This window comes from Podarcis raffonei, chromosome 5 (genome assembly GCF_027172205.1).
Source record: "Podarcis raffonei isolate rPodRaf1 chromosome 5, rPodRaf1.pri, whole genome shotgun sequence".
Classification (NCBI taxonomy): Eukaryota; Metazoa; Chordata; class Lepidosauria; order Squamata; family Lacertidae; genus Podarcis; species Podarcis raffonei.
Genome location: NC_070606.1, coordinates 100,517,416 through 100,530,729, shown reverse-complemented (window position 1 = coordinate 100,530,729; position 13,314 = coordinate 100,517,416). Strand labels below are relative to the sequence as shown.

The window sequence follows — 13,314 nt, the reverse complement described above, 5'->3', positions numbered from 1 at the left end:
CTCATCTTCCGGGTCATGTGGCCAGCATGACTAAGCTGCTTCTGGCAAACCAGAGCAGCGCACGGAAATGCCCCTTACCTTCCCGCTGGGGAGGTACCCATTTATCTACTTGCACTTTGTCATGCTTTCAAACTGCTAGGTTGGGAGGAGCAGGGACCAAGCAATGGGAGCTCACCCCGTCGTGGGGATTCGAACCGCCGACCGTCTGATCGGCACGTCCTAGGCTCTGTGGTTTAACGCACAGCGCCACCCGCGTCCCTTCATATAGCACATATTCAACAACAACAAAAGCAACAATTTGTTGTTGACAAAGGACAGCTGGACATAGAAAGGGCCCCATTACCTTCAGGAGCTGAGGGCCTCATCAAACTTAAATCTGGCCCTGACCTGTACCCACTCTGAGAGTATGAAAAGGAAATCAGTGAGAGGGAAAGAGAGTCTGCAGCTCTTAACTGAGGGATGGAGCTCTGGATATTGCTGAGCTAGAACTCCCATCTGCTCTAGCAAACAAGGCCAGTGGCCGTGGGAGATTAGGAGCTGTAGTTCAGGAACATCTGAGGGCAAAAACCTTTCCCACATCGGCCTCTAGTGAGTGGTGGAGGGAACAATTTGGGAATCACTGACTTGGGAGGGACCCCAAAAGTCATCAAGTCCAACCCCTGACAATTTGGAGAGCACAGCCAGAGAGGATCCCTGAAGATCTAGTCTGGGATCCGGTTGTTTGAAGGACTGCCTGTCCCTGTATGAAGCCCACCACTAAAATTTAAAAGATTGGCGGGCAATAGAGTCATGACCTTTTTGGTGTTGGCCTCTTGGTCTTGGAACTCCCTCCCAAGTGATATCGAATGCACCTATTTTTTATGTCATTTATTTTACGTAGGATAATTTAGAAAAACATTTAAATCAAATAATCCCTGTGCAGCGTACATTAAAACCATCACTGCTCTATAAATAAAAGCAGGAACATTTAAAAACGGGCGTACCTAATTGGTTTTTGCATCTGGGTTAAGCTTGCTGAAACAGATTTTTTAAATAAAAAAAGCACAGGTGTCTAAAACTGCCAAACTTTAATAGGCAGGCTGCTCTTGGGGTTGCTGTGCTGAAAGCTCAACTCTGCAAAGGCACGGAGCAAAAACTGTTAGTCCTTGTGTGCAAGTCCTGCAGACCAAACTGGTCAAATAGGAACATGGAGGGCAGGCTTTCAAAAAGGCCATGAAGACCTTTCTGCTTCCATCTTTTTTTTTGAACTAATATGCTTGGCCTGCTTTCTTTAAAGAGGTTATTTATGATTCCTTTTCTAGCTTATTTCGTTTGAGGTGCTGGGTTGGGCCGCAGAGAGTTTTCAGACTTTTGACTTTGCAACTGTAATGAAATTTTTAAAAAGTATTTCAGTGCAACTGAAACTAATATTACGCAAGCTGCTTCATAGGAACAAAGGGAGCTCGTATGGAGTCAGAGCCTTGGTCAACCCAGCTCAGGGTTTCTACACTGACTGACCATCTTGGCTGGGAGTCTTGGAAGACCTGCTACCCGACTTGAAATCCAAACTCTTCTTCTTCTTCTTCCCCACCTCCCCAGGCTTTGCCTCAAATGGCAGCATATCATGAAATACCAGAAATTAAGAAGTACATCTTGAGACCCAATGAGTGATCATCTCTGTAACTGAAACTGGGGAGAGGAAGAAGGTGAGGCTCTTCCAAGCTAGGAAGGAAAGAAGGGTGGCCATCTGGGATCTGTAGGAGCCCAACGAGGATGTTGGGGGGGAGGACACACAGAATGGCAGCCTTCCCATCCCGTCTAAAATAGCAGGGGAACAGAAGGAGCAGAGCAAAAGCTTGAGGGCGTGGGGGGCGGATTCCATCTGTCAGAAGACATCTGTGACTAAGACCGGGAGGAAAGGAGAGATCGTTGACGGCAGCCAGCGGGCTCCGTTCCCGGAATCCCACGGCCACCTTTTCTCAGCCTCCCCTGTGCTCTGTTTTACGGAGGTCATGAACTGGCCACCCGTCGGCGATGCTTTAGCTGTGATTCCTGCATTGCAAGGGGGTTGGACTGGATGACCTTTGGAGTCCCTTCCAACTCTACAATTCCATGATTCACAGGACAGTGATGGATGCAACAGGTAGCTCTTTCCAAAGGCTCTTTGGAACCTCAGGCTCATCCTGCCGGGATGCTGTGGAGTTGGGAAAGGATCAGCCAAGAGCGACCAATACGATCAAGGGGATTCACATATGAAGAATGGTTGCAGCTTTGAGGAACGAGAAGTAAGAGGTGACATGTTGGGAAGTGGATAGAGGAAAGTTTTTCTCCCTTTCTCAGAACAATAGAACTAGTGGGTATCATATGAAGATGAATGTTGGAAGATTCAGGACAGATAAAAGACAGAACTTCTTCATGCAGTGCACAGTTCAACTGTGGAACTCCCTGCAACTTGATGGCTTTAAAAGAGGATTCAAGAAATTCATGGAGGAGAGAGGGCTATTGATGGCTACTAGCCAGGATGGCAATGCTCTGTCAAGACCAACTTTAATTGGTCTTAGAGTATGCAAGTTTTCCAGTTTCACTGAACTCGACAGCAACAGCTGGACGAAGGGTTCTGTGGAACCAAAAAGCTTGCTGACGCTGTCACCAAACTTAGGCCAGTGTAATTAAAATAGATCTCTCTCTTTTTTTGCAGCAGACGACAAAGACTATTGCTGCTGCAGAAGAGAGAAGAGAAAGTTGCCTTCCTTCTGCCAGAATTAGGCCAGGTCTCTGCAAAAGGACGAGCGAGGGAGGAAGGAAGGAAGTTAAATTTGGACGCTCACGTCAGTTGCTCTGGCTCTGGATGTGCAAGGCAGGGAGACCTGCAGGGCAAACAGATGCTGTTTTTATCCACCGCCGCTCCTGGGCCCAAAAGCCGTATATGTGCACTTCTAGAGCTTCTCTAGCCTGGAGGGGGTTTCCAAACAAGAATAAAAACACAGGGAGCTTTTAAGTAGATGGAAACCTGAGCCCAGAAATGGAATAGGAAGATCTTATCCGAAAATATACAACCTCAGATATGCAGATGACACAACCTTGATGGCAGAAAGTGAGGAGGAATTAAAAAACCTTTTAATGAGGGTGAAAGAGGAGAGCACAAAATATGGTCTGAAGCTAAACATCATGGCCACTGGGCCCATCACCTCCTGGCAAATAGAAGGGGAAGAAATGGAGGCAGTGAGAGATTTTACTTTCTTGGGCTCCATGATCACTGCAGATGGTGACAGCAGCCAAGAAATTAAAAGACGCCTGCTTCTTGGGAGAAAAGCAATGACAGGCCTAGACAGCATCTTGAGAAGTAGAGACGTCACCTTGCCAACAAAGGTCCGTATAGTTAAAGCTCTGGTTTTCCCAGTAGTGATGTATGGAAGTGAGAGCTGGACCATAAAGAAGGCTGATCACCGAAGAATGGATGCTTTTGAATTATGGTGCTGGAGGAGACACTTGAGAGTCCCATGGACTGCAAGAAGATCAAAGCTCTCCATTCTGAAGGAAATCAGCCCTGAGTGCTCACTGGAAGGAAAGGTCCTGAAGCTGAGGCTCCAAGACTTTGGCCACCTCATGAGAAGAGAAGACTCCCTGGAAAAGAGCCTGATGCTGGGAAAGATGGAGGGCACAAGGAGAAGGGGGCGACAGAGGACAAGATGGTTGGGCAGTGTTCTCGAAGCTACCAATATGAGTTTGACCAAACTGCGGGAGGCAGTGGAGGACAGAGGTGCCTGGCGTTCTCTGGTCCAGGGGGTCACGAAGAGGCCCCTAAACGACTAAACAACAACAACAACAATCCGAAAATATATGCAAGGACCAAGGACTAAGGTCACGGTGGGGTGATGAGGACCCTTGCCTTCCCCACAGGAATCCCCGGGACCACAGGGAGGGCTCAGTCTGGATGGGACAGGGCTGTCCTTCAGGCCCTTCTTGGTTTCCTTGTGCTGACTAAGATGAAAGGAGGAGGAAGGAACCGGACAGAGCCAAAACTGGACAGAAGGCCCCAGGCTGGCCAGCCCTCAAGCCTTGACCTGGGAAGAATGGGAGCTTGCCCCCCACAACTCTTAAACAGCCCCCCATCCTCTGGGCTAGGCTGCTACAGGGAGGGCGCAAAGCTATGCTAGCCGGCTCCTTAAGGTAAGGTTTGGATCATGCCCCAGTTCTGTAATACTAAATAATAATAATACATTTTTATTTATACCTCACCCTTCCCGGTTCAGAAAACTGGGCTCAGGGCAGCTAACAACAAATTTAAAACACTTAATTGATGCAACAAAAAAACAGCATAAAATACAGTATAAAACGTGAATAACAATAAATTCAGAATTCAAAAATCAATTTAGGGGGGAAATCCATCCAATAAACATTAGATGACCACCAGGGCTAGCTGGCTAAATTAGTCCTATTTGGGCCAGCGAGGAGACCAGGGGAGAATTAGCTGTGGGATCCCAGAGCTGGAAATCTTCATAAAAAGAGGGGAGAGGGAGGGAAGGAAGGGGAATAAAAGATCAGGCTAAGTTCAAATTGAAAGCCAGGGGGAATAGCTCTGTCTTACAGGCCCTGAGGAAGGAGGTTAAATCCTGCAGGGCCCTGGTCTCCTGGGACAGAGCATTCCACCAGGTTGGAGCCATCACTGAGAAGGCCCTGGCCCTGGCGGAGGATAATCTGACTTCCTTAGGGCCTGGGACCTCTAAACTATGGTTATTCATGGACCTTAAGGTCCTCTGCGGGGCAGACCATGAGGGGTGATCCCATAAATATGAGGGCCCTAAGCCAGAAAGGAATGCTCCAAAATACCACCGGAAAGCAGGGGAGCAACATGGGTAGGAACACCACAGGCCTAAGAGAGCACTTTGCATAGCATACAGGCTGAGCTCAGGTCCCCAATTCGAATGCTGCCTCTTGCATGAAATCACTAGGCAGCCTAAGGTGAGCTCATCTCCACCTCTCAGCACCACCTGCAATATGACCCACCACACAGGGGTTGGGCTAGATGTCTGTTGGGTGTCCCTTAAAGGTAAAGGGACCCCTGACCATTAGGTCCAGTTGTGGCCGACTCTGGGGTTGCAGCGCTCATCTCGCTTTATTGGCCAAGGGAGCCGGCGTACAGCTTCTGGGTCAGGTGGCCAGCATGACTAAGCCGCTTCTGGTGAACCAGAGCAGCGCACGGAAACACCGTTTACCTTCCCGCCGGAGTGGTACCTATTTATCTGCTTGGACTTCGACGTGCTTTCGAACTGCTAGGTGGGCAGGAGCAGAGACCGAGCAACGGGAGCTCACCCCGTCATGGGGATTCGAACCGCCGACCTTCTAATTGGCAAGTCCTAGGCTCTGTGGTTTAACCCACAGCACCACCCGCGTCCCTGGGTGTCCCTTGCAACTCTATAATTCTGTTTTCCCATGACTGCAGCTGGGATAGCTCAGTCAGTACTCTTAATCTCAAGGTGATGGGTTGGGCAAGAGATTCCTGCATTGCAGGGGGTTGGACTAGATGACCCTCATGCTCCCTTCCAACTCTACAATCCCATGAATCTAAGTACGGAAAGCTCAGCAGTCTCCCTTTGCCCCTGGCTCCCCATCCCGCCCTCCACCCAAACTGCCCTTTCCCATCCTCCGACTCTCCTCTCTGCCACTGGGCTACTTTCAGCTAACACACCAGCAAGATATGCAGAAAAATTCCAACTACAGAATAAAGAACAGGCAGTCCTTCATGAAACAGGCCCACCAGTTCGCATTCATTCTCATCATTTCCCCTTCAGAATTTGATCTTCCGGCTGCCATTTGGATTTCTCTTGGCAGGAACCGCGAAGGAACAAGGGAGGCTTTTTCTAAAAGGCCAGCGGCTGCCCTCCTGACTTTGACTGTCGAGTCAAGGAGTTTGGGAGACAAGCAGATCCCCCAGATTCAGGAGCAGTTACCATTACTTGACAGACACAGACGTCTGCAGAGAAGACGATTTCAAAGATGGGTGCCACTTCTGGTCCCAACTGCTCGTACCCCCTCCCTAGCAACCAGGGATAATATTTCATTTCATTTCCAGTTTCTCAATATCCTTCTTAAAAGGATCTTGACGAGAAGGGCATTGGCAAGCCGGAGGGTGTGCAGAGGAGGACGACCAAGAAGATCAAGGGGTCTGGAAACCAGGCCTTGTGGTTGAAGGATCTGGGTAGGTTTAGCCCAGGCTTCCTCAACCTCGGCCCTCCAGATGTTTTTGGACTACAACTCCCATGATCCCTCGCTAGCAGGGCCAGTGGCCAGGGGTGATGGGAACTGTAGTCCCAAAACATCTGGAGGGCCGAGGTTGAGGAAGCCTCAAAAAGAGGAGACTGAGAGGAGATATGAGAGCCATCTTCAAATGTCTCAAGGACTGTCATGTGAAAGATGGAGCAGGCTTGCTTTCTCCTGCTCTGGAGGGTAGGACTCGAACCCAAGGCTTCAAGTTAGAAGAAAGGAGATTCCGACTCCTTTCATCAGGAAGAACTTTCTGACAATAAAAGCTGTTTGGCAGCAAAACTGACTCCCCTGGAATGTGGTGGAATCTCCTTTCATGCAGTTTTTTAAGCAGAGGTTGGATGGTCATCTGTCCTGGATGAGAATCCTGCATTGCAGGGGGTTGGACTAGATGACCGTTGGGGTCCCTTCCTACAATTCCACTCTTCATGGGTCTTCCTCCTAGGAGGAGGAATTATTATATGTACTGTGTTCTCTTATGTACTGTGGCTTGCCGTTGTTTTATAGTTTAGAAATTATTTATTGTAACTGTTGAGTGGATTTCTGTTTAACTTTCATATGCTATTATTACTTAATACTATTCTAATGATTGTTGAATGTTACCTTTTTGATGCAGGTTGCCTATTTTAAAGTACTGTCACATTTTTGCCTTGCATTAGATTGTTATAAGACGTTCCTTTTTTTGCTTCTTCAGCTTGTAAACCGCCTTGAGTATTGTAAGACAGAAAGACGGTGTACAAATTAAAAAATGATGATGATGGGGACCTGAAGGTTCTGGGAATGGGAGCAAAATACCCCCCTTCTTGAAGAGGGAGACAAAAAAATAACATTGGGGACTTCTTTAAGAAACTTGTGGCAAGCTGCTTTCAAACCCAACATTAACCGCAAGGGCTGCCGGAGCTGCTTTTGCTAAGTGTGGCGGTTTGCTCTCTTTGCCGAAGGGCTGTGTGTGTGTGTGTGTCTGTGGGTGTGTGGTTTGTGCAAAAGCAGAAAGCCTGCTGCTCTCGGCTGCTCTGAACGCTCCAGAGATACTCACTTCCCCCGGGGAGGCTGTCTCTGTCAAAAATGCACAGCTTGTAGCCAAACTCGTTCTCCAGAACCCCTCTCAACGTCATCAGCACAAACTCTTCCTCTTCGGCGTTCCTCGCGTAGGACACATAAATGTCATACTCTTTCCCGTCTGACGGCCCCAGTTGGAGAGGGAAGCGAGCAGACGAAGAAAAGAAAAAAGGGGAGGGGGGAATAGGCTTTGGTTAGTTCGGAGTAGCTGTGGGTACATCGGCTTCTGGCTCCTCTGCCCCCGTGCCAGGAGGAGAGCAAAGGCCCTGCTGGGGCGGGGGCAGAGAAGTCAGGAAAATAGGGGGGCTTTCTGCCTCTCAACATTCTTGCTCCCTTCCAACACAGAGCCTGAAAAAGCACTCATTAAAAAGCAACTCATTAAAAGGAACCTCGTAAGAAGAGTCTGATGGATACTGGAGTGGCCGCCGGGACCATATAACACCGGTTCTGAGAGATGCGCATTGGCTCCCAGGATGTTTCTGAGCACAATTCAAAGTGTTGGTGCTGACCTTGAAAGCCCTAAACGGCCTCGGTCCAGTATACCTGAAGGAGCGTCTCCTCCCCCATCTTTCAACCCGGACACTGAGGTCCAGCACCGAGGGCCTTCTGGCGGTTCCCTCATTGCGAGAAGTGAGGTTACAGGGAACCAGGCAGAGGGCCTTCTCGGTGGTGGCGCCTGCCCTGTGGAACGCCCTCCCAGCAGATGTCAAGGAAATAAGCAGCTATCCTATCTTTAAAAGACATCTGGGCAGCCCTGTTTAGGGAAGGTTTAATATTTAACGCTGTACTGTTTTTAACACTTGATTAGGAGCTGCCCAGAGGGGCTGGGGAAACTCAGCCAGATGGGCGGGGTATAGATAAATTATTATTATTATTATTATTATTATTATTATTATTATTATTATTATTATTATTACAGGCCAAGGGGGCCCCATATAAACCAGCATCCTGTTCCCACAGGGGCCAAATGCCCCCGAAGAACCTCAAAATCCAGATAGACTGTCTCTGGACCTGGAGGCTCCACAGCAACGTCAGAAGAGCCTGGCTGCTGGATCAGGCCAAATAATAATAATAATAATAATAATAATAATAATAATAATAATAGTAATATATTATTTATACCCACCCATCTGGCTGGGTTTCCCCAGCCACTCTGGGCGGCTTCCAACAGAACACTAAAATACAATAACCTATCAAACATTAAAAACTTCCCTAAAGAGGGCTGCCTTCAGATGTCTTCTAAAAGTCTGGTAGTTATTTTTCTCTTTGACATCTGGTGGGAGGGCGTTGCACAGGGCGGGTGCCACCACCGAGAAGGCCCTCTGCCTGCTTCTCTGTAACTTGGCTTCTCGCAGCGAGGGAACCGCCAGAAGGCCCTTGGCGCTGGACCTCAGTGTCCAGGCAGAACGATGGAGGTCCACAGTCCTATTCTCACAACCAGATGTCCCTGAAAGGAAACCCACAAGCAGGATCTGAGCCCAAGAGCCCTCTATCCTCCTGTGGTTTCCAGCAACTGGGATTCAGAAGCATCGCTGACTCCAACTATAGATGCAGAGTAGAGTCATTGCGGCTTGGAGCCATCAGCCGCCCTCTCCTCCCTCCATGAATTCGTCCAATCCGCTTTTGAAGCCATCCACGTTGCTCCTTTTCGAGCTCAATCTCATTTTGTTCCAACAGCCCCAGAGAATTTAGCACCATCGGCAAACCTGGCTGCCTCACGGCTCAATGCTAGCTCCAGGTTTCTCATTCTTTTTCTGTCTGTTGGCTTATTGCATTTATAACCCAGTTTTTTTCACCAAGGAGTGTGAGTTGGTGATTCGAACCCTGGTCCCGCAGCTCCAAGTTGGACACTCTAACCACTACACAACACTGCCTCTCTTGTTTATGAACCGTTTAAAAAGCACAGGCCCTGATCCTGGTCCTTGGGGGGCACTGCTTTCTACGTCTCTCCGTTTGGAGAACTGTCCATTTATTCCTGCTCCTCGCAGCTGTACTTGCTTACTTACCAATATTATTATTATTATTATTATTATTATTATTATTATTCCCGATCTGCAAGAGGACATCTCCAAAGAGGGACTGAGGCTTTCAGGCCGCCAAAGGCGGAAGGCTGACTAGGTCTATGTCGTTGCTAGAGGCAACCCTGTGGCCTTTAATTCTAAAGTTCTAGCCCGGAGGAAATCCCTTGGCTCTTGCAAGAGATGGGAGGGAATGCAGAGAGGCGGAAGGCGAAGGAGCAATTAGACTTTCTGCACTTTCTGACATTATCATAATCCGCCACATTCAGCCGCGACTCTTAAGGCGAGCTTAAAATGTATTTATTTATTTAATCATACACGTATTTAATGTGCTTATTTGGCTCTGTACAGATTGAAGGCTTTAATGTCGCAGTTGCGTTTTGCCTTCTTGGGCGCCACTGGGGGGAAATTACCGCGATTAATGAAATGTTTCACACAGTACTCCAAGAGGCATGCAACAATGCTACAAAACAATGTAATGAAAATAGCAATTTAATGTCCAATAAACATTGCAAATTAATAATAATAGCAGCAGCAGCAACGTTTAACCATTAAAAGACTTAGAAAAATAACTCGGCATCTATGAAGCACTTCTGGAGTTCAGAGTTTTCAGGGACTATGTGGGGAGGAATGGTGGGAGCCTTCCCCCCCCCCCCCCCCCGGATCAGGATCCTGAATCTTCCCAGGAGCAGTGGGACAGTACAGTGGTACCTTGGTTCTCAAACGCCTTGGTACTCAAACAACTTAGAACCCAAACACTGCAAACCCGGAAGTTAGTGTTCCAGTCTGTGAATTTTTTTCAGAAGTCGAACAAGCTCCGTTTTGAGTGTTACACTTCCACTTTGAGTGTTACGTTGAGGTCTGTCTGTTTTTGCTATTTATTTTGCGTTTTTCTTGTTTTTGTGACTGTGTGAAACCCAGTTCAGCTGCCGATTGTGTGACTGCAGTACAGTGGTACCTCTGGTTGCAAACGGGAGCCGTTCCGGAGGCCCGTTCACAACCTGAAAAGAACGCAACCCACGTCTGTGCACACGTGGGTTGCGATTTGCCGCGGCCACCAGCCTTCAACAGACCTCTCTTCCTCCACAAATTTGCCCACCAGCTAAGCGGGTCGCCATCGCACAGGTAGAGCGAAAGGCAGAACGGAGCCCAGGTGTGGGAGAATCGTGAGACCAAACAGGAGCCATTTGTTCCTCCCTAATGGAAACCTATCAGGGGGTGACTTTTTTTCCTGGTGCCCAAAGGAAGTGAGGGCAGGGGTGTGGGGTGAGGAGATTGTTGGCAAAGCACAGAGTTACCCCACCTGGAAAAAATAAGCAGTGGACTGAACACAGAAGCAAGGCAAGCAAAGTCCAAGTGGGCAATAAATGGTGTAAGGGATGCAACTGGTTAAAAACAAACACCTGGAAAGTGGATTTAAAATTTACCGATTGCCTAACTCTGAAAGAGAATTATACGAAAAGGATGTATATGACTCCTGTTACACTTCAAAAATGTACAGAACAAGTTCTAATAAGTGCTGGAAGTGTAAAGAGTAAGAAGATACATTCTATTATGTGGGGTGTAGTGTAATCAAAAACTATTGGGAAATGATATATAATGAGTTGAAAAGGATGTTTAAAATAACTTTTGTTTAAAAAAAACAGAAGCTTTTTTGTTAGTTATTATAGGACAGTGCCAAAAGAGTGGAGGAAGTTATTCATGTAAATAATAATAATAATAATAATAATAATAATAATAATTTATTATTTATACCCTGCCCATCTGGCTGGGTTTCCAACAGTGGCTAGGAGTCTACTAGCCCCAAAATGGAAAGACGACAAGATACCAACGAAAGAAGAATGGCAAGTCAAATTCATGGAATACGCAGAAATGGCGAAACTCACCGGAAGACTCAGAGACAAAGACAATAGAGACTTAAAAAAAGACTGGGAATCGTTTATGCTGTATTTACAGAAATATTGTAAGGAAATGGACTCACTAGTAGGGTCTGAGTAAACACTTACAATGAAGAAAACGAAAGGTTAAGAAACAACAATATGGAAAATTTGGTATAAAAATGTTAAGAATATAAGAGCTTTCAGCTAAAAGATGGAAAATAAGACAAAATGAAGCAGAAGTAGCAAATAGCTAAAGAACCAGAAGGGGAAGTGGAGGGAAGTCATGGGCTGGGGGGAGTTTTGTTTTATTGTATTTTCTTACATATGATAAATGTGTTGAATCTTAAATTGTAAAACGTAAGAAGAATTTATTTTAAAAAGACAAGAACAAACGAACACCTCCAGCAATGCCCCTTACCTAAGATGGTTTCGTCTGTCCCAAAATGAGCCCGGTAGAAGAGGACCATTTCCAGCCAGTAGAAGTGGTAGACGAGGGTCAGGAGAACCACCAGGACGATGGTGGCCCCCAAGCCGCAGACCAGCTCCACCGTGTACCTGGGCACAGGGACTGTGGGGGTCAGGGGAAGAGGAAGGGGGGGCATTCGCTGTGGATTATCATCATCACCATCATCATTAATTATTACTAGATTTATTTCTAACCCGCCCTTTCCCCAGACCACGACTCAAGGAGGCTTATATAAAACAAAGGGACAAAATAAATACAAGAGGGGGGAGACCATTGTTAAAAGGTAGCCTAGACTCTAAGGCAGTACGACTCATGCAACACGTTGGAGACTAATATACACACAATATTTACCAAAATAATTATACATTCTTTATCAATCTTCTGAGAAAAATGCAAAACCTTGTGCAAAGCCACAGAGACGTACGAACTATCCAACCTAAGATGAACTTACAGGTGAAACTCGGAAAATTAGAATATCGTGGAAAAGTTCATTTATTTCAGTAATTCAACTTAAAAGGTGAAACTAATATATGAGATAGACTCATGACATGCAAAGCGAGAAATGTCAAGCCTTTATTTGTTACAATTGTGATGATCATGGCGTACAGCTGATGAAAGCCCGAAATTAACAATCTCAGAAAATTAGAATATTAAATGAAATCAGCAAAACAAGGACTGCAAATAGAGCAATATTGGACCTCTGAGAAGTAGAAGAATGCATATGTTCTCAGTACTTGGTTTGGGCCCCTTTTGCATCAATTACTGCCTCAATGCGGCATGACATGGATGCTATCAGCCTGTGGCACTGCTGAGGTGTTATGGAAGACCAGGGTGCTTCAATAGCAGCCTTCAGCTCCTCTGCATTGCTCAGTCTCATGTCTCTCATCTTTCTCTTGGCAATGCCCCATAGATTCTCTATGGGGTTCAGGTCAGGTGAGTTTGCTGGCCTATCAAAGACAGTAATCCCATGAGCATTGACCCAGGTTTTGGTACTTTTGGCAGTGTGGACAGGTGCCAAAGTACTGCTGGAAAATGAAGTCAGCATCCCCATAAAGCTCGTTTGTGGAAGGAAGCATGAAGTGCTCCAAAATCTCCTGGTAGACGGCTGCGTTGACCCTGGACTTAATGAAGCACAGTGGACCAACACCAGCTGGTGACATGGCTCCCCAAATCTCTTTTCTGATGAGAGCAGCTTTTGCATCTCATTTGGAAACCAAGGACCCAGAGTCTGAAGGAAGAATGGGGAGGCACACAATGCCAGATGCTTGAAGTCCAGTGTGAGGTTTCCACAGTCTGTGTTGATTTGGGGAGCCATGTCATCAGCTGGTGTTGGTCTTGACATATCTCGCTTTGCATGTCATGAGTCTATCTCATATATTGTTGTTGTTGTTTAGTCGTTTAGTCATGTCCGACTCTTCGTGACCCCCTGGACCAGAGCATGCCAGGCACTCCTGTCTTCCACAGCCTCCCGCAGTTTGGTCAGACTCATGCTGGTAGCTTCGAGAACACTGTCCAACCATCTCATCCTCTGTTGTCCCCTTTTGTGCCCTCCATCTTTCCCAACAACCAGGGTCTTTTCCAGGGAGTCTTCTCTTCTCATGAGGTGGCCAAAGTATTGGAGCCTCAGCTTCACTATCTGTCCTTCCAG

General features: G+C 47.0%; 1 protein-coding gene across 6 annotated transcripts in view; it reads right to left on the bottom strand.

Annotated features, from left to right (window-relative positions):
- Positions 1-13,314, bottom strand: part of IL1RAP (interleukin 1 receptor accessory protein) — a 106,278-nt gene that overhangs the window by 26,843 nt on the left and 66,121 nt on the right. For all 6 annotated transcript variants that reach the window (XM_053390862.1, XM_053390867.1, XM_053390868.1 and 3 more), the window contains 2 exons: positions 11,619-11,768; positions 7,280-7,423 (listed from right to left, as the gene is read on the bottom strand). In XM_053390862.1, coding sequence (XP_053246837.1) covers positions 7,280-7,423; positions 11,619-11,768 — 294 coding nt within the window. The remainder of the gene's footprint in view (positions 1-7,279; positions 7,424-11,618; positions 11,769-13,314) is intronic.